The following is a 26,887-nucleotide window of genomic DNA, read 5'->3' on the forward strand; positions in this document are numbered from 1 at the left end:
TCAGTGGCTGCCTTTTACTCCGTGTCCGTGCCAGAGCCGGCTGCAGCGGCGCTGCTCGGCAACGCAGCACGGGGAAACTTCTATGAGAAAAAACAGGCTCCGAGGTACGTGGGGTTTTGGGTGGCTTTTTGCACGGCTGCCGCGGAGGGGGAAAGAGAAAAAAACAAAAACGCAAAAAACCCTCGCGGCGCGCTGAGGGCCGGGCGGCGGCGGCTCCGCGCTGTGAGGGGGCGCGCGGCGGCCGTTGCGGCAGCCGTTGGTCGCGCGCCGGCTCCCCTCAGGGCGGTGGCGCCCGCTTCCTCCTCCTCCTCCTCCTCCTCCTCCTCCTCGGCGGCGCTCGGTGCGGACAGCGAGGGCGGGAGCTGCTCCTTCCTCTGCCGGAAGAGGAAGGCCGCCAGAGAGGAGCCGGCTCCCGCCCGCAGCATCCCCAGGGACGGCGCTTGGCGGGCGCTGCGCGCCGGTTCGGCCGCCCTGAGGGCCGGGAGGGGACGGTGGGGGGCGTCCGGGGCTGCGGCCCCGCGGCGCCGCTCTCCTCTGGGCTTCGGCTGTTCTGGGAAATAGACTTTTTTTTTTTCTTTTTTTTCCCCCCCAATTGAAACTCCTGCTGTTGGCCTGAATCAGGATTTTGTTAAGGAGTCAGAGAAGCCTTCCCACGGCTTCGCAGGTAAAGCCGTACTGTGTGATTTCAGAGCGGGGAGGGTGGTAGGAAGATAGCAGAAGGATGAGATTGTTGCTGGCGGTGGATGAGCACCGCTCTGCCTGACGGGCCGGGCCAGCTTCCCGCAGGGGCCCTGCGAGGATGGAGTGTGGCAGCGAGGAGAAGCGCACAGCCAAGCCGGGGAGACACACGGGGAGCCCCAGGGAGTGCTAGGGAAACGTGGGGAACAGCATAGAGCAAGTCAGGGATGCTTAGTGTCTGAAGAAGCAACTTCCCTACATGGAAAATCTTCCTTCCTTTTCCCCCGCTTAAGAGCGCCTCTTGCAGAAATCAAACCTCGTGTCAGAGATGAGGTGTTTTGTTTTTRCCACCGGGATGCCAGGGTGTACAAAACGCACGGTAGTTTCCTGTCTAACAGAAAATATGGAGAGGTTTGAACAACAAAATCACTGGAGCACAAAGGCAGAAATGTGCCGAGCTTGGGATATTGCATAAGGGAAATTGCATGTAGCAAAAACTTGCGCCAAAGGAAAGGTCAGTGCTAGCATCAACTGGTTCAAGTCACACGCGAGGGCAGTGGGAGTACTGTGTAAAGGATGTTAATGCTGTTTACATAATTCCCAAATAGTCTAAGAGTTCAGCTCAGTGATGCAATTCAATGGACGAATAAACAAAATGTGGAAAAATCAAGGTATGAACGGCAATAAAAAACACATCTATCAACTGTTGGCTAGAGAGAGACCCAGGGCTGGGGACTTCTTGTCTAAATGAATGGGTTTTTGGCTCCAGCTACTTTCATGTCRTTTGGATAAACAAATAATGTTAAATATTTGTAGTGCTAATGAATTAACATTTTAAATAAAAGGATCTAGTCCATRACCAGACTGTTCTGTTCACTAGCAGATACAAGAGCATTATGCCAGTAGTATAATAAATGTATTGCAGGTGGCCCCCTTCCATGTATCCCTCCTGGATTCTGAACTTGAGTAATGCTTCAGCTCTAGTAAATTGAAACTACAATAAAAAAAGTCACAAAAAATAAATTTACTGGTGAACATAACAAAGTATTTTTCTTCAGTTAGTGTAGTATGATGTTATATCTGCCATGCCTTCTATGTGTAGTATAGCCTGTCTTGTCTGGTATAGAATTTATATTAAAAAATTGCTCAGTGTTTTTTAGTCCTGACTCATCAAATTCAATGGATATTTTGGTATTGACTAACTTTCAATTGAATTAAATTCTGTTTCCTTTTWTATTCTTTTAGTGCAATGAAGATTCATTTTTTTGTTTTTGTTTTTTCTTTTTCCAGGGGAAGGGACTTCATTGTTTTATGGCTGAGATATAACATAAAGTTTGACAAATCTGAAATTTGCAGGTTCATAGTTTATGTATTCCTCCTTTTTTCTAATATTTGTTGAAATGCAAATCCTTCAGGATAGAGATGGGGCTTCTGTATCTGTTGAATGCTAAATGTGAAATGATCTGTGTCCTTGTTTAGGTCTTCAGGACAATTTAGAATATTGGCAAATAAAATGTCTCTGCTAACAGTCTTGATATTTCTGAAAAACTAAAATGCTACCTCAGTCATTTGATGTCTCAACTCAAAGCCTATCAGTGACTCTGAGCCAGAAAAAAAAACGAAAATTTTGTTGTGTTCGTACTTGAGTTGTTGTTGCTCTCCAGGAGTTACCTTGAGGACAGCATCTGCAATAATTGGGAAATCTGCCCTTTTTGTTGTTATTGATATTATTGTATTCATTTTGGTATACATTGAAGGCATAATCTTCAAGTCAGTTACTTGAATGCAGATATTCAAAACCAAGAGTGCCCTTTTAAATCTGTTTTCTGTAATACCTGATTAAAAATATTTTTGGAAAGTTTTATTAGTATTACTCATATGTTAACAAAGGTTTTGACCCACATTAGTTCTGTATTTTATTTGGAATGCTCATATAATAGAGTTCTTAATCTTATTGACCCTGTAGCCTGTTTTTTTTTATGAAAGCAAACTTGGTGCTGAGCAGAGGTCTTACACTGGAGAATTGAAGTCTTGTTCCCTGTGAAAATCAGGTAGCTTAATAAAGCCATATTTTATATTTATTATTATGAGGTCTACAGAAAGTAAGAATAGATCAGAAAGATACTCTTATGAAAGGCCCGCAAAGCGCATCATATTGACTGGCATATTAACTGGGTAACAATGTTTTTAGAAACAGAACGTCTGGGAAAATGGCCCTGAGAGAGGGAGAAAGCAGCAGCAGCTCTGTCAACAGCGAGCAAGAGCAGAGCAGCAATCGTGTTATTACAATTGTCTTCCTGGCACTCCTCATTGACTTGTTGGGATTCACTCTCATCTTGCCACTGTTTCCTTCCATCCTTGATTATTACAGCAAGACTGAGGTAAGTAAAAGGGAAAGTCAGCTTGCTAAAAATGCTGGGCATGGGATATTTAAAGAAGGATAGGAGAAAAATCCCTTTCCATGGGCAAACCAAATAGCTACAGGCAGAATAATAATGCTCAGCACATTTATATTGTTTGTGGACTTGATTTGTTTGAGAACTTACATGAGACTTCCATCTTGCTACCTCATTAAAATGAGGGATTTGTTTTGGGTGAAATCCAGGTATTTCTTAGGGGCTAGTCCCTGTAATTACTGGCCTTGTCTCTTCCTTTGCGTTTGGTCATATGTTGCAGTGTCCTTCATCTCGTAGAAGATGGGTGCTTTCATTTAAGTAAGATGTATTGTTGTGAAGCGGAGTTTTAGTTCTGAAATCTTGGATATAGAGGGTCTAGCTGAAGGAAGATGCATATTTTTATCTAGCTGATAAGATTCCCCCATGTTTGGTAGACAAAGAAGTAGAATGTAGTTCTTTGCGGGGTTTTCCACTGCTGCTGCTGCATGTGAGATGCTGAGATGTGGAGAGAGGGGTAGGAGTAAAGCCACACATTGGTAACTTAACTGATGTCATGGGCAGGATGGAGTAAACAACRGTCTGTAGTGGATCTGGATACTGGGGTTTATTTAAGAACTAGTAAGATGAGCTTTTACTCTGCTACTTCATATGCTCACTAACTTGCTTCCACCCCTAGCATTTCATTCGAGGTCTTGGCTTCCCTTCCCAGCAGAGGAATAGCTGCTGGTCTGAGGAGGTTAGGCAGAAATTCATGCTGGATTCCTGCTGTACAGCTGCTCACAGTTACCAGCCTAAGGTGTTACTGGAGAAGATGAAGAATTTATCGGGGAAAATTATTTTTGCAACCCATACCTCCCTCACACTCCTTTCCAGCCTCACTTCACCTGCAGCTCTAGTCTTTGTCTCTCTCCCAACCTTAACCCTAAGGTAGGTTCAGCTTGAGTTCAAGACCCCCAGTCATGGCATTCAAGAGAGACTACTTTATGCAGCCCACACCTTCCTCATGCACCACTCTTTCAGGCACTCCAGTTGCTGTTCTAGCCTTTATCTTTCCCTCAACTGTAACCCAAATCATGGGCCCTAATCTCCAGGATTTTCCCCCACTGCCAGTATTTTTCCTACAGCCAAGATCTTCACATTTTTCTTCTTGAGGAGCCCTTCTTCTAAGTCCTCCTTTCTACCTCCACTTCTTTCTGGAATTTCAAGACCCCAGTTTTCCCAATCTGAATAGTCTATGTGCAGAAGCACAGCACACGTCTTGTGTGCCTTCATTAATTGAAAGATTCAGAATATGCAACTTCTGTTTAGTCCAGGTGGTATCAAAATTTACAACCAGCCCTTACCAGCTGCAGCTAGCAAGTAGTAGGCTTCTGCTTGCGAGCTCAGTTTCAGATATACACCCACACACACCTATATACCCAATTATCTGCTGCCTATTARCATTCCCAATTTAAGCTATTCTTAGTCGATTACAACTGATCTACCAGGAAACTTTCCCTTGGTGAAGAAGGAGGGAAGAGATCATCTAACACAGTCTCTAGTTTGCTATAGTCTAATTYTGTTTTATTGTCAAAGACACAGCAAACCTGTCCTCCTATTTACCAGCTATCTCTTTTGCAGGATGGATTCTATTTGTCATTGCAACGTGGTGTGGATTGGTTTGCAGTGATGGTTGGGATGCCTCCAGAGCGGAAGTACAACAGTGTGTTGTTTGGAGGTATGGAGAGTAAACAAAGAAATGGATTAATGGGGGAAAAAATCCCAAAGTTCTGTATTTTGAAATTATTTGCTATGTTGATATGAGGAATAACAAACTAGGAGGAATTGACAAGAAATATAAAAAGCATACTTCCCTATTACTAACATAATAGATAAAGACTAAACTTACAGACATGTTTTACAGYGTTATTTAAAAGCAGGCTGTAAATGATTTTGCTTTTATCACACTGATAGCAATGATGAGTCGGACAGCCTCATTTCTGCCTCAGACCTAGACAGGTTGGAGAAAAACACCAACAGGAACCTTGTGAAGTTCAACAAGAATTAATACAAAGTCCTGCCCCGGAAAGGAACAGTCCCTTGCAATGATGCAGGCTGGGCACTAACTGGCTGAGGAGCAGCTCCGCCATAAAGGCCCTGGCAAGCAGCAGGCTGAGCTTGAGCCAGCAGAGTGTCCTGGTAGTAGAGGTGGCCAGAAGCATCCTGGGCTGTCAGGGGAAGGTCAGTAGGTCAAGGGAAGTAATCAGCCCCCTCCTGGTAGAGCTCATTAGCACTTGTTAGACCACATCTAGAACATTACACCCAGTTTCACTCCCTTGCCCCCAGTACAAGAAAGGCATTGATAAACTGGATTGAGTTCAGCAAGGCCACCAAAATGGAAAATGGGGTTGAAATATCTGCTCTTGGAGGATACGCTGAGGRAGCTAGGCTTGTTCAGCCTGGACGTAAGGGGAGCCTTCTAATACCTACAAGAAGAGCAAGGCTCTGCACCGTGGGGCATGGTGGGAAAACAAAAGGCAACAAGCGTAAGTTGAAACAAAAGAGGTTCAGACTGGATATAAAGAGAAGCCTTTTTATGGTAAGGACAGACAGTGGAACAGGCTTCTCTGAGAGGTTTTGCAGTTACTACCATTGGAGGTTTTCAAAACCTAACGAAGCAAAGCTCTCACTTCATCCCTGGTCTCACATCATAGCTGACTCTATGAAAAGGAAATCAGAGCAGATGACTTCCAGAGGTGCCTTTCAACCAAAATTATCGTATGATCTTGCCCAATTTATTCTTCAGATTGCCTCAGAAATACAGGCCTGCTCTTCCTTATTGTCATACTGTCAGGTGTGAGTTGGGAGCCTGCTGTGCTAGACCCTGTGCAGTCATGGAAGTTATTGTCCCTTCACAATTGATTCTCATGTGATTGGAGATCTCGTGTGATTGAAGGTCGATTAGTAGGAAACATTTTTAGAAGCTTGTGAATTCCCACTTTCCCGCTAGATAGCTGTAGTGCAACACTGCTTATAAATGTTAATAGTTAAAAGGGGCACAGCTGCCCCTGCATTCTGAACAGTGTTTAGAAGCATTTGCCTTTGCCAGGACACTGCTGATGTGGCTGAGCTCCACGGGAGTAATGTAGGAAATCCAGGTCATTGGAAAGGATAACTAAATTTAAGCCTTTGAGGAAGGATAAGGAGCTTGTGTTAGGGTATACATATAAATAGACTGTAATAAGAACATGCTATTTTAACTCAAGTGCAGCATATACAGCATTTTACACATCAGAAGCTCTTTCAGCTTCCTGTGTTCTAGAAAGTTGTAAGAGGAAATCCTGGGATTCCAGTGTATGATGATGTGAGGGTATTTGGGTTAGTTTTATCTGGAACGGTCTAGATCTCCTCTTGTTTGTGAGCTGAGGCCTCCCCCAAGATGAGCAAAAGGCTTTTAACTAAAAATAGGAAATGCTTTATTATTGTATATTTTTGTATTCATATAACTATGAMTGTATTTTAAGTGGTTTCTTTGGATATTATAGATATTAAAAAGCTTAAACTATTTTCTTTTTTCACCCTGTGTGCTTGCAGGGAGGTTTTTCTTTCTATGCTCATTTTCAGTCAGCTTACTGGCTTTGAATGGTAGGAAAACAGTTTCCTTAGAGTACTTCAGAAATTACTTTCCATCTCCTCTGAGTCCTGACTGCCAGCCTCTTCCTTGCTCCTTCTCACATACTCTATTTAAGCAAGGAGTTGGGAGCTGTGTCCAGCTTGCTGCCTGTCCTTTTACCTGCTGTAAAAGTGTATATACCTTGGGAAGTGTATATACCTTGACCTGGCTTAGTTGTTTTCAAAGGGAAGGAGAAATCTGCTTGCTCCTTCTGGAGAAGTCTACCTGATTGTGTTGCTGCTTGAAGAAAATATAACATGTAACTGAGAATATGCAAATAAAACAGAGACTGTTTGTCTCTGAAGGGATGTCAGTGTTCCTTGCTGCATGATCTCAGAAGGCAGAAGTATTGAGTAATGATGGGAAGGATTATTAATTACCTGGCAGCCTCAGGCAGCAAGGGTGCAGAGTGGCTGAGCTGACCTACTATATGCCATAATTGACTTCTCTTTTGCTGACTTTGATGGCAATGCCTCCTAATAGACCATTTCAACTTGCTAACTTGCTAAACCAACAGGATACCCTTTTTTTTCTTCCTCTGGATTAGGTTTCAGGTTTCTGCCAGATTGAGTTGTCTTAATTCCTGGATGCCTGCAGAGCTGAACAAGGCTGTCAAAGCAGGGGTAGCCTTCTTAGCAGGAGCAGCTGTGATTATACTTGTAGTGTTAAGCAGAGGCTACCACAGTTGTCTTGTTGCCTATGTTCCTGTATTGCCTTTGTTGGCAGTGTGGAGGGTAGGATTGGAAAGAGACTCACAAGACCGTCTTGTTGCTTTCTCCWTTGTGGGATCTCTGTTCTCTTTCATCTTCTGCTTAGAACGCAACTTCTGCAAGACAGAAACCTTCCCTGTCAATGTCAAGGCCCCGAGGGCACCAATAGGCCTTAATTGCCCTGATCAGCCTCTACTCACACACCTTCTGCCCAGTGATTCAGGAGCACCATGTAAGTTCAGGCCTGGGCTTTGCCTGAGCTACATTGTAGATACAGCCTTGTCTCCAGTGCTGCCTCTAGCCCTGTCTCCTGGGTGGACTTCAAGCCTACATTGCAGGTGGCATGTATCCTGCAATGAACAGTCCTGAATTTTGGCCTTGTTTCCAGTCCTTTCTCTGGCCTTGTCTGCTGCTGGTCTTGACTGGACACCTTACATGGACCCGATTCATCACCTTGCCTTGTCTGGGACTGCCAATGGACCCTGCTATCTGCACATTGCTTTGCCCGCTCTATCCAGATTGTGCGTGACTTTGTGGAGCAACCCCCCTCTTGCTGCTCCCTGACAGTGAAGTGTTTGGTATGTCTGGGTGTTTTTTGCAGTGCTAGGAAAGCAAGGAAGAAAACTTGGTCTCTCAACATAAACTGCCACTGTGTGTATCTGAGAATTTTTACAGTTTTCTGGGCTTTTGAGCTACCATAAGCAACTCTTCTCCCCTAGGTCTTCAGTATCAATATTCTGCCACCCTTGAAGTTGATGGGAGCACAACTTCTGGTCTGCTTTAATTAGCACTGTCAGCTGAATGATCTATATTATATAATCCAGTTTTTCTTTAAAGAAAAACTGTGACAGTAAGGCATCTTTTTGCCTCCTTGTTTGATAGTGTAGTGCAAGCGAACAGGTGCATGAAGCTGTAAGTGGCAAGAGAAAAGAGGAATTAAAGATTACAGAAGTAGGAGGCAGATTTCAAAAGACTCTTGGAGTCTGTTTAAGTCACTCCTACCACTACCTGCTTTACTAACAGTAGTACTTATGTCCTTCCTCCCATGACAAGAAGGAAGGAGTAGCTAATTAAATGTGACAGAATAAGGTTCAAACAATCAAAAAAATTGTTAAAAGAACTATGACTTTTAAAGATTGCATTATCTCCACATTGGGAACAGAAAATGTATGTTGTCAGTCAGGGAGACATTGGAGAATCTGCGTGCTGTTACAACCAGTGAGTTTGATATTCCCTTCTTACCAAGAAAGTAATCAGTGAATCATCTAGCTTATCCATAATACTCTGGTCTGTCTGTGTATTTGTCCCCCCAGTTAAATAACAGGGGAAGGTACGTTTTGAGGGTAGCTTGGTTCCAGAGACAGAACTGTTCTTTGCATTGGTTGTTTAACATTTAATTGTGTGTGTATTTTAGAGACATGATGGAGAGTGATAAAACTAGAACATCTTGGCTGTCTGTGCATTTAAAATGAATGTAGAAAGTCTAATTGTTTTTGGTTTGTTTTGTTTTAGGTCTGATTGGCTCAATCTTTTCCATCCTGCAGTTTTTCTCCTCTCCACTCACTGGTGCAGTGTCAGACTGCTTGGGGAGAAGGCCTGTCATTTTGATGACAGTGGTATGTGTCTTACACTGATTTTAGTCACACTGTTTCAATATGCAGTTAAAGGCGCTGTGGCCTTGTCAGTAGCAAAAAGGATTGGGAAATTTAAAGTTCTAGGTCTGATAGTTGCTGGCTTTTTCTTGACAAGTCACTTGACTACATTTCCAATTGCTGAGTGCTTTTGGGTCCCCCTTTCTGTAATTTTTCCAAAAGCCCTTGCTATTGTATACAGGAATCTTGTCTTCAGACATCCTGTTTGCAAATGTTAAACTTAATTCCTGTATATTTTAGTTCCTCAAGTGCCTAATGAGGGCTGATCACTTCATAATCTATTTTACAGAGCTTGGGGATTGTTGGTTAGAAAGTGCTATATAGCAGTATAAGATGTATTTATTATGAAAACAAACATTCTCCAAGCAGTTTTCTATGTTGTTAGTTAGAGGAGGGGGTTCTAGAAGCAGTGCAGAGCAAGTATGTACATATATGATGGATCTTGGCAATATATGACATAGAAATTCCTTTATCCTGTATGGTTGTTCAGAATGAATTACATAAGGATGTGTGCTTATAGCTTATTATGAAATTAAAGCCCCAGAACTGTGGATCCTTTTGAACTTAAAATTTTCTTGATGGTGGGAACAAATGGAGCAGAATTTACAATTGGTTTAGTTACTTTTCAGCTACAGACTTTCCTTGCTGTTCTAACTTTATTAATATTAATTTATTACATTAATATTTATATGACTTTTTAGAGATTAATTTCTATGGATGTATATCTGTTTCTATACCACTGTTCCATTCTTGGTGTTGTACCAGTAGGAGTATTTTCTATTGTATGCCTTTGGAGTAGCTGCTGAAAAAGCAACAAACAAACAACCCCCACCCCCCAAATATTTAGTTGGGAGATGTGAAGAAATAAGATCAATTTTGCTATGCTTTATAAAATAACCCTTTCTTGCTTCTGCAGATGGGTTTAATAGCATCGTATGCACTGTGGGCTGCCTCTAGGACTTTCGGCATTTTTCTTCTCTCCAGGATCATAGGTGGAATAAGCAAAGGGAATGTCAGCCTTTCCACAGCTATAATTGCTGACCTGCACTCTCCCAAGGCACGGAGCAAGGGCATGGTGAGTTACATGTGTAGGGTATACGTTTGGGATTACTGCCCAGCTTTTAATTGATTTCAGGTGCTTAAGATATCGTCCCTGATCAAGTGAAAATGTGCCTTTATACAGTACCTTGCTTCTGAAAAGTTGCCAGATCATTTTGCTGGTCAACTCTCAGACTTTATATGCCAATGAATTTTACCTATAAGCAAAATGCACATGCCCTAGAGATGGAAAAACTACTTGTAGAGCTGTTATTCTTGCTAATAACTGTGTTACTGACTGTAACAGCTGAGGAAACTAAAAGATCTTTTATCTCAGAATGGCCCAATTTTGACAGCTGGCACCCAATTATAATCACCTTCCCAAACTCTAGCTGCAGCAGCATTACAGTGCACCTTCTGCTGTCCTAGGATGCTGCATTAGTTTCAGGTTCTGAGCTCAGTGTGTGAATGATGTGGCATTTGGCTGACTGAGCAGTGCGCAGTACGAGCTTCTGCCCTTTTCTCCTCTGAAAGGCAGCAAGACAGATGGAAGCATCCTGCAGGCTGAACTTTGCCTGTGGGTTGCCAGTTTGATTTTTTTTTTTTTTTTTTGTTTTCCTCCTCCCTCTAAAACCTTTAGGGCCCAAACTTCTACCAGATTATAGACCACTATGTGGAACAGCTGCTTCTAGGAAGAGGAAAACTTTCGATTTCACAGTGATAATGTATTTTCCAAGCAATTTATTATAGCCCTGATGAGACAAAACATATTTTTATTTATGGATAGGTGTAGCCATACAGCATTAGTAAATAAAATGGGTCAGGACCTATCTTTAAGACTTGAGAACAAGAAGTTTAGTACAGCTTGGCTGACATGCATATGGCTAAACTTCCTTCACTTCATTTCCCTTCTTGCAAAGTAGAGAGAGCATGTCCGTTCTGCTTTCTGGGAAGAATCCTGATTGATACTATTCCCAAACTGTACTGGGGCATTACTTTAGAGGGAGCTAATTGGGGCAAGTAGAAATAGGGCCAGAAACCATAGGGTGAGCATGCCCTGTTCTTGTTTAATTTAGTACTATAGGTTTAGTAAAATAGACTCTGTGAAGCAGGATGATAATGTCCTGGGATGGCAAATGTTTGGGACCTGCATGCACATACATCTCTGAAYGTCTCTTAAAGAAAATGAGCCAGATCCTGCACTATTGTATTTTTAAACAGTCTCACATCCTCACTGACTGAGGATGAGTCAGATCAGTGTTCTTTTTAGTTTCCATCTAGTGTATGCAAATTCTACCTCTTATATGCTGGTTTAATAGTGAGTTAATAAATTGTCTGCACTAGCTTCAGGTTGTTCTGGAAAACCTCTCAGCCTGTTTGTTCTGTCAGACATATGTTCCTATATACTGAAATTGTTAAAGCATTTTAGGAGCTATAGACATCACTGTGAATTCCTGTCATAGTGCTGTCCTTCCTTCTCCAAAGAGCTTTACACTTTAAAAGTTTATCCTGTGGCTGAAGGATCTTTCGAACTGCTGGTTGAGTAATCCCTGAGGTAAGAATCATTATTCCTCTCCCCAGCTTCCTTTTGCTCATAATCGCATGTGAAAGGAGGATCCCTGGATATCCCATCACCATGTTACAGTTTGGTACTGCCACTTTCCTGTCTGAGCGGTAATTAAAATGGGATAGTTATAAATCAGCTTTTCATACCCGATACCCCTTGTTGTGCTCTCCTTACTTCTTTGGGGTGGCTACATTCTGTTTCTGGTTGCATTTCCTTAAGGCGAATACCAGGAAATCCAAATTGTTTTAGAACTGAGCAGCCTGAACAGACGGATGTCTAAAACGGGTCAATGTTCATTTTATCACTGCAGGCAATGATTGGTGTTGCTTTCTCTCTTGGTTTTACCCTGGGTCCCATGATTGGAGCTTACCTCGCCATGGAGGCTGAGAAAGGAGAAGTCTTCTTCCTTCGTTCAGCATTGTTAGCACTCATGTTTGCTGTGGCTGATTTAATTTTCATCTTCTTCCTGCTTCCAGAGACACTCCCCAAAGAAAAACGGGTAAGTGAAAAATCTGAAGATCTCTGTTTCTTGCAAGCAGGGACAGGATTTAAGAAATGTTGGAATACTGGAAGAAATGAAGACGGGGAGCCAATATCCCAGAAATTTAGCTTGTTCTTGGGACTGGGTTTTAATACTCTATAAGCTGCTGGCAACAAAATGCMATGGTTATATGACAGTCCTACCTCCTAAGCCAATGTAATGTAAGAAACATGTATAGCTAACACAGCTGCTTAATTGCTGCTTTTGGTGTGTTGGGTTTAAAGTTCTCAAAAACTAAGGAGAACCTGGGAGGGAGAAGGTGAATTTTGAATTTGATCACAATATCTCCCTGGGGAGGAATTTCAGCCAATCTGAAAAGCACATGCATCAGAATGTGGATTTTAGAAATTTTCTTAAGTTTTATCTTATCTTCGCTTGGCTAATTCGAACCCTTATGTAGCAAATGACTCCAATCTCCAAGCTGTGCTGTCTTCCACACATAGAAAATACTTACATCTGCTAAAATTCAGTGACTTTTTGGATTTGGGGGAAAACCTAAAATCACTAGCACTGTGATTTTAATACTGTATGATTGGACACTGTCCAAGCAGTATCTGAGAAAGTCTGTTGGAACCTTAGTGTGGGAAAGACTATATTCAGTCCTAGGTATCTGGTTGAAATGCTGTTGACTCAGGGTTTTGAGATGGGCTGGATGTTTCCTATCATCCGTTGTTTTTAAGTAGCACTTTGCCCTTGAAGCATGCTTGGTCTCTGGACAGCCAAATCCATTTGACACTGAGTATTCAGGAAGCTTTTGTCTTTGGTGTGCCTGTCCTGGCAAAACTCTAGACCTGCCCTGAGTGTTTCCCAGCAGCTTGTCTCTCATGTGAAATTGGTTGCTCACATATCTTCCCAAGCTCTACATTTATTTTTTACAGCTCTTTTGTTCACCATCTGTTCCTCTTTCGTATTTGGCTGTTTCTAAACATTTCAAATAAAACAAAATCTTGTTCTTGGTTAGAGCTGCTCACTCTGTGGTGGTGACAACCTGCTGATGTAGGGAGGTACTGTAGAGTGAAATTATATTCTAAATGTAATTGTCTTTGCTTTACAGGCTGTAGAAAGATAAGAGGACTTCAGGATCTTTTATGAATGTACAATGAACTCTTGAGAGTTCTTYGGATAAACTGGTCCATGTTATTCAATATAATTGAGTTTTCCTAAGAAAATGAAACTCTGTCCCTTCTTTCTTGGGCTCTATCTCTGTGCAGCAGTAGTTATTGTATGGGGTGGATTTATGACTCTCAAAGTCATGCAGCCAGGTCCCAGTCATGCAAAATACACAAGGTGTTCAGTTGCTGATGAGACACACTTTTTTCTGGCCTCAGAGCTTCCTCTGATTGGTATCAGTGTTTAGTGTCTTTGTGCTGTTTCCTGTCAGACTACATGAGGTGATTTTTTGCTCTGAAGTATTTGCAATTGGCTGCTAGGCATCCTAGGCTGCTTTGCTATTTTCTTGAGTGCTTTCTCACAGTTTCTAAGTGGGAAGGGAGCAGTTTTCATGGTGTCTGGATGACAGGGGAAAGGCGGATATGTTGGCTTCCTTTCTGGAGCTTGGCTAGGCTGAGCTGGAGCAGGTGTTTCTGGAGTAGGAGTGGATGTGGTAGAAGGACAAAGCTGTAAAAAGGGGAAATGGTAATGATAACCGGTAGAAGGATGTGTCAATAGGATCAGATGTCTGTTTCCCTGAAATATGCTGTGTTCTCATGATAYCCTTGAGATGATATCATTCATTTTTCCATAGTAGCCAAGAGAATTATTTCACATTTATTTCTGATGAATTGTAGAAAGGGGAAGGTGAAGGGGAACAGAGGAGCAAGGCTGAGGTTTAATCCGAAGAGAACAGAGTTCTTTGCTATCTTTCTTTCCCTTTTTCTAATTTCCAAAGTTTCTCAGATGGAAAGTGACTGCAGATCTGTACGTTTCCCCTGTTAGAGACGCTGGTGTTTTGTGTAAAGGGGCTGAAACAGCCCCTTGGGAGAAGGGAAGAACAGAAATGTCTTGAGAAGAATCTGTCTCCTTCAAGAGTTTTTGAGTCTCTATTTTTAGCTAAGCTAGTCATAGGCAAGGCTGGCTTGCTGGAAGGAGGGTCTAACAATGAAATTTTTTGTGTCTTATAGGGACTATATGTAAGGCTGTGCAGCATCATTAGCAAACTTGTGGGAAAACAAAAGGCTTTTCCTCTATGCACACTAAATAGTGTATGATTTGGAGGCTAAGGGTGTAGACTGGAGCTTGGAAGGCTCAGGCTACATTCCTATTTGAACAAAAACTGTGATTTTATAACATGTTACTTGGTCTCTTTGTGTTAGAGTAAAATAGGGTAAACAGTATTTAAAGGTACTGTGAGGATGTGGCTATTGTTTGAGGTGCTTGAAGTGACGATAAAGTAAAACTGAGCAATTTTTGAATAATAAATCAAAAGTATAGAGATTAAATACAGGTTAGAGACTGGCATGAACCTACCAAAAAACTAAGCTCCACATAGTTGGTGACGTTCATGGAAATTGGCCATGTARCTTTGTTATTTGGGAGTATTGAAACACTTTGGTCAGTTTAAAAACAGTTAGCAGTCAGTGGATGAAGTTGCTTCTAGACCACTGTTTCTGGGGCAAGAATAGCAGTAGAAGATACTATATATACATATACATCATACATACATACATACATACATATAGTGTGTGTGTATATAATATATGAAATATATAATATGAATGAATGAAAGACAAATTCTCTGGACCAAACTAAAGTCAGCCTTGTAGTCCAAAACAGCTTGGCACCCTCTCTGACATGGATAATAATTCAAAATGTGTACACACTAAATAACTTCAAGTTATAAGCTTCAGGAAATACTTTAACAGACCTCCTTAAAAGCTCAAGAAAACTTCTTAGGAGCGTCTCTTTACCATCTGCAATACRTGGGATAGAAGAAGGAATAAAGTCCCTGCCACATCTATTTCATCTGTGGATCAGCAGCTGTAGGACTTTATGCGGAAACAGTATTACATATTGGACTGATTGCTGTTGTGGGCTAAGGGACTCCAGAGCTTTGCTTTTGGATGCTCAGTAGCTCTGTCAATCAGAGCAAGACAGGGGTTGTGTTAATATCATTTTAAAGTTGGCTTTGTTTCTACCTCTTCTGAAATCCAGTCTGTATGAGTGCTCAGGCCATGCGCTAAAGACCCAGTCTSACTGATACTGACTTTAAATCTCTGCCCTAAAAGGGGGAATATCTCCCTCCTTTCCAGCCTCTCACCCTCGCTTCCTAACTGGGATGAGAGGGAAGTTCACCAGGTAAATCTGTGTAGCACTTTGAAGATGTGAAATGCTGAGTATGATTATTCAGGATTCTTGAGTCTGTTTTATCTCTTTCTGTGACTGTCATGTGAAGTGTCAGCCTAAATTCTCCTACTTTAAAAGGAATTGTTTCCTTAAAACATCAGATATTATTTCTTCTTCCACATTTTCTTTAATTTTCTACACCTTGGACTAAAAAATAAGAAAATTAAAAAAAATCAGTATAGATGAAAGAATAAGCATCTCCTAAGTGCTATTTTGATGAGCAGCAAGGAGAATGTCACTAGAATAACTAAGTTGAGATGCCAGAAGTAGAAAGACCAGAAGTTCTACAAATTATTTTTTCCCCCTTTATAAAGCTGTTTCCCCAGGAGGTATCACTGGCTGGTGAAAGGATCCATAAGTATCAGAGCAGACTGTTTCTTGATATGCTATAGATACTGTTCTCAGACCTATGACACATAAGCAAATCCTCAGCTGCTCATTGTAGGCAGATACGCCATTATTTACCCCCCAAAATATTCTTCAGACATGAGGGATGATGCATAAAGTTAACCAAATAAAGCCACTTTCAGTCTGTTCCTGTGGAAAATAAATGCCCCCCCCCTTTTAAGACAGTTACATTACAGGGAAGAACCTGTTTTCTGTCCTCAGTAAAAGCTGCTAGCAATGTCCTACCTTTCAGTAATAGTGCTGGTGCCAGTTCTGTATCCAGAATGTCTGGGATATTATTGGGGTAATTCAGACCCCAGGACCAGTTGTCTTGTTTCATCTCAGATAATTTGCTTAGGTATAGGATTTTTTTTTGATTTACTGTTTATTCCAGTTGTTATATCAGTTTTGAAACATATTTCTTTCTCTAACTAGATCTCTTCTGTGATGTCCGGATTTCAGGCCACAGTAGACTTGCTCAGTCCTTTGGCTTTATTTCAGTTCTCTGCAGTTACCCGAGGAAGGGATTCCCCTTCAGAGAAGAGTAAGTGTTAGCTGGCTCTTTGTATTATGTCTTTCTTGTATGTGGGGTGGCTTCTATGTGAAGTCTTTAGTCTGACTGTCTCAGAAGCAGCAYTCTGTTCACTCTTTTTAAACCCACATTGTTAATTTACAAACAGGGAACTACAAGTTCCCTTGAACACTGGCCCTGTTATTCCCACCCTAGTGGGAATAGAGACTAGTGTTTTGAGGATTTCTGATGTGCTACTTCATGACTACTGCACTTTTTCTTCAGGGCTGCAGGAAGTGAAGTGACCTGAAGAGGTAGATCAGGGCATGAGAAAGGAAGATGCAATTTTGCCAATCCAAGCTGCAAACTAGGAAATTTCAGATTAGAATCTTAYTTCTCTCTTCAAGATTTGGAGAGGTGGGGTTTGAGCTGAGCATTTCTCTATATAAAATTATTTAAGCCATAGAAAATAAATCAATGTTTGCCAGGCACATCAGCTAATCATTCAGTCCTCCTTACTGTTGCATCAGAGGAAAGGAATAATATTTGCTACTTAGGATAAAACCTATTAAGCACTGCATTAGCAGAAAACCGAGCAAAATAATCTGTCACAGACCATAGGTAGTTCTGTGCAATATAGTCCTGAAAGTGACATTCCAAGGCATTAAGTAGAATACGGGTATTCATCTTAAATATATATACATGTATTCTGAAATAGGTGACAGTGTGAGTGTGAGGCAGAGGGGCTGGATTGGGCGAGTGGGAGCACAGTGTCACAGACACAAAGTTCAGGCTTTTTGGCCTCCCCCTCTTGCCATACAAGGGAAGCTAGTGTAGTGGGCAGAATCTATTTTGTGATGTGTCTTATATGGTTATTTAAAATGAGCATCTGAAGTAAGACCTTTTCCAGATTTTTTTTATTTATATATATATATATATATATATAGTGCTGTTACATTTTTTTAGTGATACTTGGAAAATGCCACTTTTTTTTTTTCTTTTAAACAGATTTTCAGAATCTCAAAATCCTGGGCCTGGCTTATTTCCTGTACCTCTTCCTGTTTTCTGGTCTGGAGTATACACTGAGTTTTCTCACTCACCAGAGATTCCAGTTCAACAGGTAGAGCATGCATAGAAGATAAATATTTTATACTGTCTCTGGGATATTTTCCAAAAGATTAATTTAAGGCTTCTTCATTTATTTTCAAGAATAGCTTTAAGAGATGAGTAACACTCAGTTAAAAAACGCCAAGAAAGCAACTATTGTATTCAATTATAGATGGGCTTTGTATGAAAAATTTAARAAAAATATGCACACTTTCTATTACAAAAGGAAGTATTCATTGAATATACAACTTCTAGTACCTAGAGAAAATCAATACACAGAGATTAAACTAGAAGACCTGAAAATATGTATAGCTGGGCTAGTGGTACTGGTTATCATAAAACCTTTTCTCCTCTTCCTCGGAAGAGTACTTCAATATTAGAACAAATCTTGAAGTTCAAAAAAGGCAAAGGGCAGAGAGATAGTTGTGTGATTATATTTGCTCATCAAAGTTCTGCATTGCATGTGGTGTGCGGTCATTACATCATACAGTTTGATTTCCTTTAGCCAAACACTAAAGAAGTAGAACAGAATTCACTAAAAACAGCCTAGCTTGGGGTGTTTTTCCTGCCAGCTCAGAGGAAGATTCGGAAGTCTGGGAACATGATCTTGCAGCTTGATTCTGCTATGTGTATCCTTTCCTTTGAGTAATACTCACTATTTTGTCTCATCTCTCCCTGTCTTTCATTACAGGGAATGAAACCATTATAGCAGCTTACCTAATATATGTGCATCAGGGAAACATCTTCCGCTATGTTAAACCTGATTCTCTGCAGTTCTTCCAGGATATGTATGCAGTGTGACATACAGTGTTATGCCACAGTACAGGCTTTAYGATAAACAAGCTAGTTATGGAGGTGAGAAGTTTGAGTTGAGAATATCCACATAGTTTGCTAGTTAGTAAATAGGGGAGATTTGAAGAAATATTTAAGGATGCAGAGAGTGACAATGCTGGCTTCTCAGTGTACACATCAGCAGCAACATGCCAGGGCCACAGCCCGTGTTGTGCCTTGGTGACCTTGATCAAGCTCTGCACGAGTCGTGGCAATTAAATATATATTTAAAATATATATTTAATTCTAAAAGCATTTTATCTTATTCAGGAAATGATCTAAACTGGACCTATAAATCCCAGGGTGGAATGCTTTGTGCATGATTCTCTATAATTTGTTCTTTTGCCTCCCTTCTAGTATGCAGCAGGGCAAGATGTTTTTCTTTATTGGAATAACAATGGCTGTGATCCAGGGAGGCTATGCTCGCCGAATCAAGCCAGGAAATGAAATCAGAGCTGTAAAAAGGGTAAAATATATATATCTATATATTAAAAAAAAATGCATTCTTCTTTTCTTTCTCCCCACAAATCTGTTATATTAATTTTCAGTCCAAAGAACTATGATGGGTGCTTGGAGGCTACAGCTGTACTCATCAAATCAAAAGAAACTTCTATCTTATTTCGATCGTCTAGCTAAATGGCTTCTCTAGACTCTGGTTGATGGGCGTAGAGTCATTTAGCAATATAACCAAACATCAGAACATGAGAGCTATTTCCACTATATCAACTAAGATATTATTGAAACTTTAAGGTCTTCATAGATATCTATGCTGCAGGCAATGAGAACTGAGTGTCTGCCTGTGCAAGTAAAGGGGGGAAGGTGCTGTGAAGATTATGTTTTTGGTTTAATGATTTCTCTTGCAATACAGACATTGAAACTGTTAAAACTGCTATAGTTGATCTCTTCCTGGCAAGTTATTTTCAGGGACATCATTAGTCTGGCAATGCATGCTTGACAGGCTTTCCCTAGACTATGTTTGGTGGTGTGCAGGAAGAAACAGAATTATTTCTCTGATCTTCAATTTGTGATCTCCAGTAGTACATGTAACAATAGCACGTACCAACACTGAGGTAAAAGTTTCACTGACAAAAGTGTGCATTTCTATCTTTTTCTTGTCTCTTTTTAGCAAGTAACAGGGAACAGCTCCCTGCAGCTCGTGAAGTTCTGGGACAATGAGATATGTTTGTCATAGATGTTTGTATGTAGAACTAAAGAAAACAGGTTTCAAGTGTTTCTAAACTTCTTTTGTTGGCCGCTCAATGATAGATATTTTTGGACTGTTAAAGCCATTAGGAATTTATTGCACATAATTTTCAGGCCAGTGTGATTTCAACACATGACAGAGTAGAAAGATGAACAAGCTCCGCTGCATCCCAGTGACTTGACTCAGCTTTTCTTAAAAGTTAATTCTGATGGTGAAACCATATCCACCCTGCTCCCTGGCAGGCGAAAATTAATGATTCCCCTGCTACATCATGTACCGAACATCACTGTATGAATGAAAGCAGATAGATGAATCCACTGCTGTGTTGGTGCTGCTCTATCTGCTGCATCAACTTCCTCCTCCTTCCCTCCCCATTTGCTGTCACTGCCCCACAGTTTATGCAAACCATGGCTCGCCTCTCTAGCTTTTATACTCTTTCTGCTTTCCTGCACAGAGAAGTGTAGCTGCCTCCAAAATACTCATTTAGTTTAGCTGGTCTAGGCCAATCACTGCTACTAAACAGCCACATGCACAGTGCAGAAACCTGCTAGCCCTGGGGCGCTCTTTTGTGAGTGTATGTGGCTTGAGTGGCTTTTGTGAGAGTTTGTCCTTTTGTTGTAGCTACACTGGCAACTGGTTTATGAATCTGGATCACATTATAAGTGTGACCTCTCTTTAGCATAGTGATTACAGTAGTTTATTTGCAACTGAGTTTTCAAAATGAGACCATTGCAGGGAGTGAAATTAAAACTCTTTGTGAGATACAGTGACTTTTTTTTTTTTTCCCTCCTGTGAAAGCTTTGTGCATGAGGAAGAGATCACCGGGCACCTGGAGTCCAGGCACTCAGAAGAGAGAGAGAGAGAGAATGTTTTTTCTTTTTGCCTTGGGATTTCAAATTCCATTCCCCTTCTTCCTCCTCCCCCCCCCACCATTTTTTCTTCTTGGCTCTAGAACTATGGTCTGTGAAAGCTCCAGAGGGGTTGATGTAACCCTCAGAATCCATTAATGCTGGAGAGAAAAAGCAGAGGAAGTAGTTCTGCTGCACATAAGCTTTTTGATCTTTTTTACTAGCTGTGGAGATAGAGAAATCTAGCTTTAGCTCTTTAGCTGCAGTTCACCATAGAACAAGAAAAATCAAAACCAGTAGATTGTGTAGGGAAGAGAAATCTGCAAAAAAGTGTGGTTTTCCCCTCAGTTTAACTCAGCTGTGAGATAACTATAGCCTATGTTATAGGTGACTGCAATCATATGATTATTAGCAAAAGAGAACAGAAGAGTAGACTGTGCTGATGTGTGGCCATCCAAATGCATTTGAAATATCAGGAAGAAAGGGATTTCTGCCTCCAACTTAAATGTAGTTCCTTCAGTAGGATGAAACTGCCAGGTTACCTAGAGTTAGGCTTTTACAAGTATGGCTTTGATATAATAGTGTGACTCATTCATTTTGCAGGCCATAATGTTGCTGATTCCAGCTTTCTTGTTAATTGGGTGGGCTGCAAATGTGACCATGCTGAGTGTTGGACTGTTGCTGTACTCTTTTGGTGAGCTATTCAAAAAGCACTGAAGTATAAATAAGTAAATACATTTTCTTCATAGATTTAATCACTCCATTTAAGAGGATCTGCTTTAATTTCGAACAGTAAGTAACAGGTTGACTTCTCTTTTTATAAAATCTGGGAGAAACAGTATCTGTTCTTTTTCCTGATGCTGTTTGTATCCCAGGAGGTTGCCATGGTGATACTTGGAAGCATCACCAGTGCTCATGGTGGAATTCTTGAGCCTTTTTTTTTTTTTTTTTCCTAACTAAATAGCCCAGCTTGGAAAAAAATGGAAAAACATTTCCTTACACTGCTATAGTGCCTGCATTATTTCTTAGACAGTAGGCTGAAGAGAGCTGCATGATCTGAAGGTGAAGGCTGGAGCACATGTTCAGGCTGGGCAGGAGCTGAGGGTACACAAGCATTGTTGGGTACTGATGGCACAGCGCTCTGCTAGCCAGACACTTTTCTGCCTTCTGGCATTGCCTGCTCCAAGCTTGAGGGGAGGGCAAAACTCTGGTCATTATTTTTAAAGAGTGTAGATAGTTTTCAGACATGCATAGATGTTTAGAATAAATAATCTGTCAATTTAAGCCCTTATTCAGGGAAGCAATTATGAATGGGGTTGGATCCATCTATGATGGGGACAAGGGGGAGTACTGAAGTACCTGAAGAGTTTTCAGATACTTCCAGTACTTCTAACTATTGTTAAGAAGCTCCAAATGAAGCTAATGACCAAAGCAGGTGACTTCACTTTTGGGCATTAAGTAAGTTTTGATTTAACAGTAAATCATAAAATAACCATAAAATGCAACTATTTAGTAGCTTGCTTCTCTAGGGCCAGATGTGTTTGACAAGTTTCAGTATCTATATCTTGTCTGTGGATTAGCTTCCTTCTGAAAGCCCACTCAAGTGATGAGCCTGGGGGCTGCATTTTGTCTACTTGTGCGCTTCAAAGTTCGCAACCTTGTCGTCCTAGGCTCCGTATCTGGGCAGAAGCCACCAGCCCTTCCCTAGGAGGCTTTTTCCCTCTCGCCCCAGGGTTAGGGTGTCTGCAGTTAAGGCAACATGTCCATCGTTCCTACTCTCCAGTTGTCTCTTCCTTCTTAGAAGAGATTATGCTTTGTATGCTTAAAGCACTTCCTTCTTGGCAAAGAGGTCCCTATTACAGTAAGAGGGCAGTTATTGTTGACAGCTCTTGGCCTTTTGTATTAAAAAATTTTGTAACCTCTTCTTACTGGACTTTTCTGTCYCAGGAAATGAGAGAGTTAGTTACCCACGAGTACCTAAAGCCGTACGCTGCGGGGACATGGTGATCCTGTAGCCACAGTCTGAAGTGTGGAAGAGCCGCTTTCCCTCTACCACCTGATAAGACCCACAGCAATCTGGAAAACTACCAGTTAGTGGATCAGACTGTAATTCCGACCTACCCGCCCCTTTCCCATGGGCTCACAGAATGAGAGGCTAATGTGAAACATCTGCTCAGAGCATTCATGGCTCTGTGCTCTTTGTGCAGGTTGGCTTTGAGGGGATGTTTTCATTATTGGACTGGATTAAACCTTATGATTCATTGTTGATACAATGCCCTAGAGCTCAGCATATTTCTCTGCAGTAGTAACTAGTTTGGTCTGCGTGCTTTTCACTATTGCTGTCGTAACTGTTTCGAGCTTTCTGCTGTTCATTGACGGTCTCTTTTCTGGACTTTTCCAGCTGCTGCCATTGTTATCCCGTGTTTGTCAGCAGTGGTGTCAGGCTATGGTGAGTGGCTCATTTCTTGTTTTGAGGGGCAGTGCTTGGTTTCGTTCTATTGACTTGGTTCAAATACAGAACTGAACTCCAAGAAATTTAGTAACGCATCAACAGGAACTACTGTGACTTAGGCCTACCTCAGAGCTGAAGGACGTGCCAGTGACTTGGCCTATCTGCCCCTTCAGGTGCCTTGACAAGGAAGGCAGAATCTGTTAAAGCTCAACGAACAGGTTACTCCACTTGTGCGTGATTGGTGATGTAACTCTGAAGTGTTAAGTGTGGTCTGCAGGAGTAAGACTAAAAGCCTAGAAAAAAGCCCTTCTGGGAATTTGTGCCTTGTTCCTTTTTTAGTATAGGCAGTGACTAGCAAGCATAGTTACCTCAGAATGTGTTGTGCTGTGATGTGGGGAGAGGGATCACTGGGCAGGAATGAAAGCTGTGTCATGCTGGAGGTGCTATGGCCTTAAGAAGTCCTACGGCCTATGTACTCGCTTCACAGAGGGGAAGTGAGATGGGACTCCTGGGGGTGAGAAGACAATATCCCAAACCTGGGCAATCCAGGAGCATCCCACAAGGAAGAATAGGAAAAAGCAAAACTAATAATAGTACTTGGTTCTGAAAATTGTCACCATTTCATAACATGCTATCAGATCAAACAGCATCAGTTTGACAAACAATCTGTTGATAATGAATGTCAGTATCATGCTTCAGTTTTCTACTGTGTGACTTGGCTTGTTCCCATGTGATGAAGAAACCTGAAGCAAAAAAATTTTTTTTTTTTATGATTAAATGGATTATGACCAGTGGGCAAGGAATTAATGTCCTGAGCAAAGGCCACCAGCAACCCTGGGCAGGGAGGGGCCTGGGTTCCCTAAAGGCGACAGTAGCCGTCTCTGCCAGCAATGCGCTGAGCCCTGAGAGCAGAAACGCAGTTGTGGCACTGGCTGTTAGCTAAACTTGTAAAGTGCGCGGTGCCATCTGGAAGGGACAGGGCCTTAGCTGTGGTCCATGATCAAGGTTACCAGCACTGCAATACTGACTGAAGGGTAAAAAAAAAAATAAGGCTCTTTCTTACTACTGAAGTGATATTTACTTATATAACTTGCTTTTGCATTTTTAACTATGGGTTGGTTTATTTATTTGTATTTTTTTTCTATGGACTATGCTTTTGTATCATCTCTTGTGCACTTGAACCTTCTCAGCCAATCTGTAAAACTGCTTTAAAATCTGGGGATGGAAGCACAGCTCTTGTGTAGCATGCAGAGCTTTTTTGTTGTTGCTGTTTCTTTGTTTGTTTTTGTTCTGTTTGGGGGTGTTTCTTTTTCTTGTGCTGTGCTGCAACAGGCTGTGGGTAGACAGGTGCTCATGACAAGTCCTAGCATTTTCTCAGTGAAGCAAAAACATGTTTACCTTGATGGAAGGGAGACAGCGTAACCTGAGCAGTGACTGGTAAATAGGAAGGAAGGGGGGATGCCTGCAGGAAACAAMCCCAAAAGCACACCAAGGCTACAAGAGCTATTGCAGTCCCCTTCCTGTCAGGCCCTGTTCCCAGAACAGCCTCAGTAATGGTTCTCTGCTCACACAGGTGCTGCCAGCCAGAAGGGAAGAGTCATGGGTATTCTGAGGAGCCTGGGTGCCCTTGCCAGGGCCCTGGGACCTGTCCTGTCAGCCACAGGTGAGTGAGCCSTGGTGGGGCGCCCATGGCCCGGGGGTGTTCGGAGGAAACCGGGACAGGAAACGCAGCGTGTGTTTTAGAGCCATAAATCTGTCTGTGGTAGGCACCCTTGAGAGCTGCACGGAAAGGGCAACAAAAAGCCTCACTAATAAATAAACGAAAACAAGTACAAGCAGAGAGAAATTACACAGGAAGTTTTGCCTGACTTGATCGTTTTCCAGCAAGAGATCATACTGACCCAGCCCAGCATGCTGCTGTGCAGGTGGAGGGGCCCCGTGGGCCAGGGCTGCTCTCAACAAGCAAGAGTGYGTGAAACCAGGTCTCCTTTGCACCAGTGATAAACTAGTACTTGGTTCCCCACAGCTCTTGAAGCTGCACAGGAGATGATACAAATTAAGCAGGGACAACCCCTAATGTGCATTTATTTAAATGAGCAATGCCTTAAAAAGACCATTTCTTCTATGTCAGACGTATCCTCCCCCTCCCCCACCCCAGGCGGTACTTAGGCTGCCGGAGCTCAGGGTGGTTATTGTGCAGAGCAGTATCCAGACTGAGGTTGTCTGAGCTCTCTGGCTTAGTGCAGGTACAGGCTTGTACTAGGTCCAGCCACTTCAGGACAAACCTCTCCCCCAAAGAGCGAGCATAACCTAAAGGGACAGAACAGCGAGGGGAAGCAGCTGCAGAGCAGGTCAGCGCTTTAACTCTGACCTAGTGTATAGCTGTGAGCAAAGCCAGACCCTGTTTCCTGACTGATCCAGCTGGTGCAAATGCCCTGTACCTCAGCTAGCACTCCCATAAACAGACTTTTGAAAGGAAAAAAGAAAAAAAAGAAATAAAGAAAAAAAGAGTGCTAAGACAAAAATGCGTGTTTTACTGCTAAACCACACCAGTGTGCAGCACCTGCACTACACTTTCCTGCCCACCAAGGCATTACATTCTGCATCCTTAACGTGAAGAGACAGATACCAACCGTGAGCCCTTCATGAGACGCAGGAAGCTTTCACCCGGAGCAGCCAAGCAGGAAGGTGGTAGAAGCAAAGAATTTAAGTTGTCTAGTAGTTAAAGCTGAATGAATGAAATAAGGAGGCGAACAAGAACTGTCCCACTTGCTATACTGGCAAGAAAGAAAATATCTTATTTAAAAACAACCATTTTTAACATACTGCTTCATTGGAAGCAAATTGTTACCAGCAAGATGACTGTAGAACAGTGCCTGTTTATGACTTGCATGCAAGCAAGGAATTACAGGGGCAGACGATTCAGTAGTTTCTGGCACCACTATTCTTATTTGTACCAGTAAGTTSGTGAAAATGGTAGCTTTGAATGCCTGTCTAAATGCATGCAAGGACTAGAGGAGTGTTGAGTAACTAAATCTTGTTTCCTTTTCAGTTTATTGGCTGGCTGGGGCAGAGATTTGCTTCACCATCTGCAGCGCTTTCTTCCTGGTCCCTTTCATTTTGCTTGGTTCTGTAAAACAGCAGACAAAGGAGGAGTAAAGGGATGGCAAATAGTTACCAGTGACCTCTACAAGACTTGCCGCTTGCCCCTTGACTCTGCTAATCGAGTTGGAATGAGCCTTTTGATCTTCTGGAAGGCCATATTCAACGGCCAATTTGGGAACAAGAAGAAAAGTAAAGTATGCGCCAGCTGAGTAACACATCATACAAGGCTGGGCAAGCTGCGACTGGTGTTACAGCACCACTGCTGCACTACATACCCCAGTTACAAAAGCCTATGAACCGCAAGGGCTTCAGCTGCTGCGTCAATCCAGTATCTGCGGCGTACACAGTTCTTGCCTTTGCTCTCAGTTTGTCGTTATCAAGAGCTAGACCAAAAGCACGGCCCAAGCCCCTGTGCAGAGGGCCGTCTTGTCTGTTTTAACTAGCAGAGAACAAGTACACCAGAACGCTCTGAAACTGAAGGGAAGTTTCTGTAGAGGGGTCACAAGATTTGCACAAACTGTAAGTGGAGTAAAGGGTTTAATCAACTGCCTTAAAACATGACAATCAAAACCAAAAGACTACAGGCTTCCTGAGCCGACTGATGCTCTGTCACAGGTAGACTGTGTTTAACATACAAATAAACTGAGAGACGTTTTACACTCCTAATACTATACAGTATTTTCTTGATGCCAAAGTACTATTCTTTTTTGCATTACAAATAAACGGTTAGTGTACAGCTGCCTACTCAGTTAACTGCAGTTAAGCTAATACGTCCGTGTAAAAGGATGACTCCATTTTGGAGCTGGAGCTCAACATTAGGTGCCAAAAGCCTCCTACAGGGAGTAACACAGTGCTGCGTCGCGGCA

The 26,887-nt window shown here is 42.0% G+C and overlaps 1 protein-coding gene across 2 annotated transcripts; it reads left to right on the forward strand.

The window, feature by feature from the left end:
- SLC75A1 (solute carrier family 75 member 1) lies at positions 1–26,757 on the forward strand. 2 transcript variants are annotated; one of them, XM_085309642.1, is made up of 13 exons: positions 1–104; positions 2,870–3,059; positions 4,695–4,791; positions 8,949–9,052; positions 10,005–10,163; positions 12,004–12,192; positions 16,399–16,507; positions 17,483–17,594; positions 18,770–18,878; positions 21,068–21,158; positions 22,866–22,913; positions 24,490–24,579; positions 25,969–26,757. In XM_085309642.1, the coding sequence occupies exons 2-13, from the start codon at positions 2,889–2,891 to the stop codon at positions 26,073–26,075; spliced, it is 1,386 nt and encodes a 461-aa protein (XP_085165768.1). In that variant the 5' UTR covers positions 1–104; positions 2,870–2,888; the 3' UTR covers positions 26,076–26,757. The 2 variants fall into 2 exon arrangements, with proteins under 2 accessions (XP_085165768.1, XP_085165767.1); XM_085309641.1 differs by lacking the exon at positions 1–104 and adding an exon at positions 482–664.
- The last annotated feature ends 130 nt before the right edge of the window (positions 26,758–26,887 follow it).

This window comes from Rhea americana, unplaced genomic scaffold, assembly GCF_003343005.1.
Source record: "Rhea americana isolate MKP2758 unplaced genomic scaffold, rheAme1 scaffold_30, whole genome shotgun sequence".
Lineage (NCBI taxonomy): Eukaryota > Metazoa > Chordata > Aves > Rheiformes > Rheidae > Rhea > Rhea americana.

Coding starts and splice junctions, on each gene's coding strand:
- SLC75A1 (XM_085309642.1), top strand. CDS start 2,889: ATGGCCCTGAGAGAGGGAGAAAGCAGCAGCAGCTCTGTCAACAGCGAG. Junction 12,193..16,398: donor CACTCCCCAAAGAAAAACGG/GTAAGTGAAAAA, acceptor TTCTCTAACTAG/ATCTCTTCTGTGATGTCCGG. Junction 18,879..21,067: donor AAATCAGAGCTGTAAAAAGG/GTAAAATATATA, acceptor TTCATTTTGCAG/GCCATAATGTTGCTGATTCC.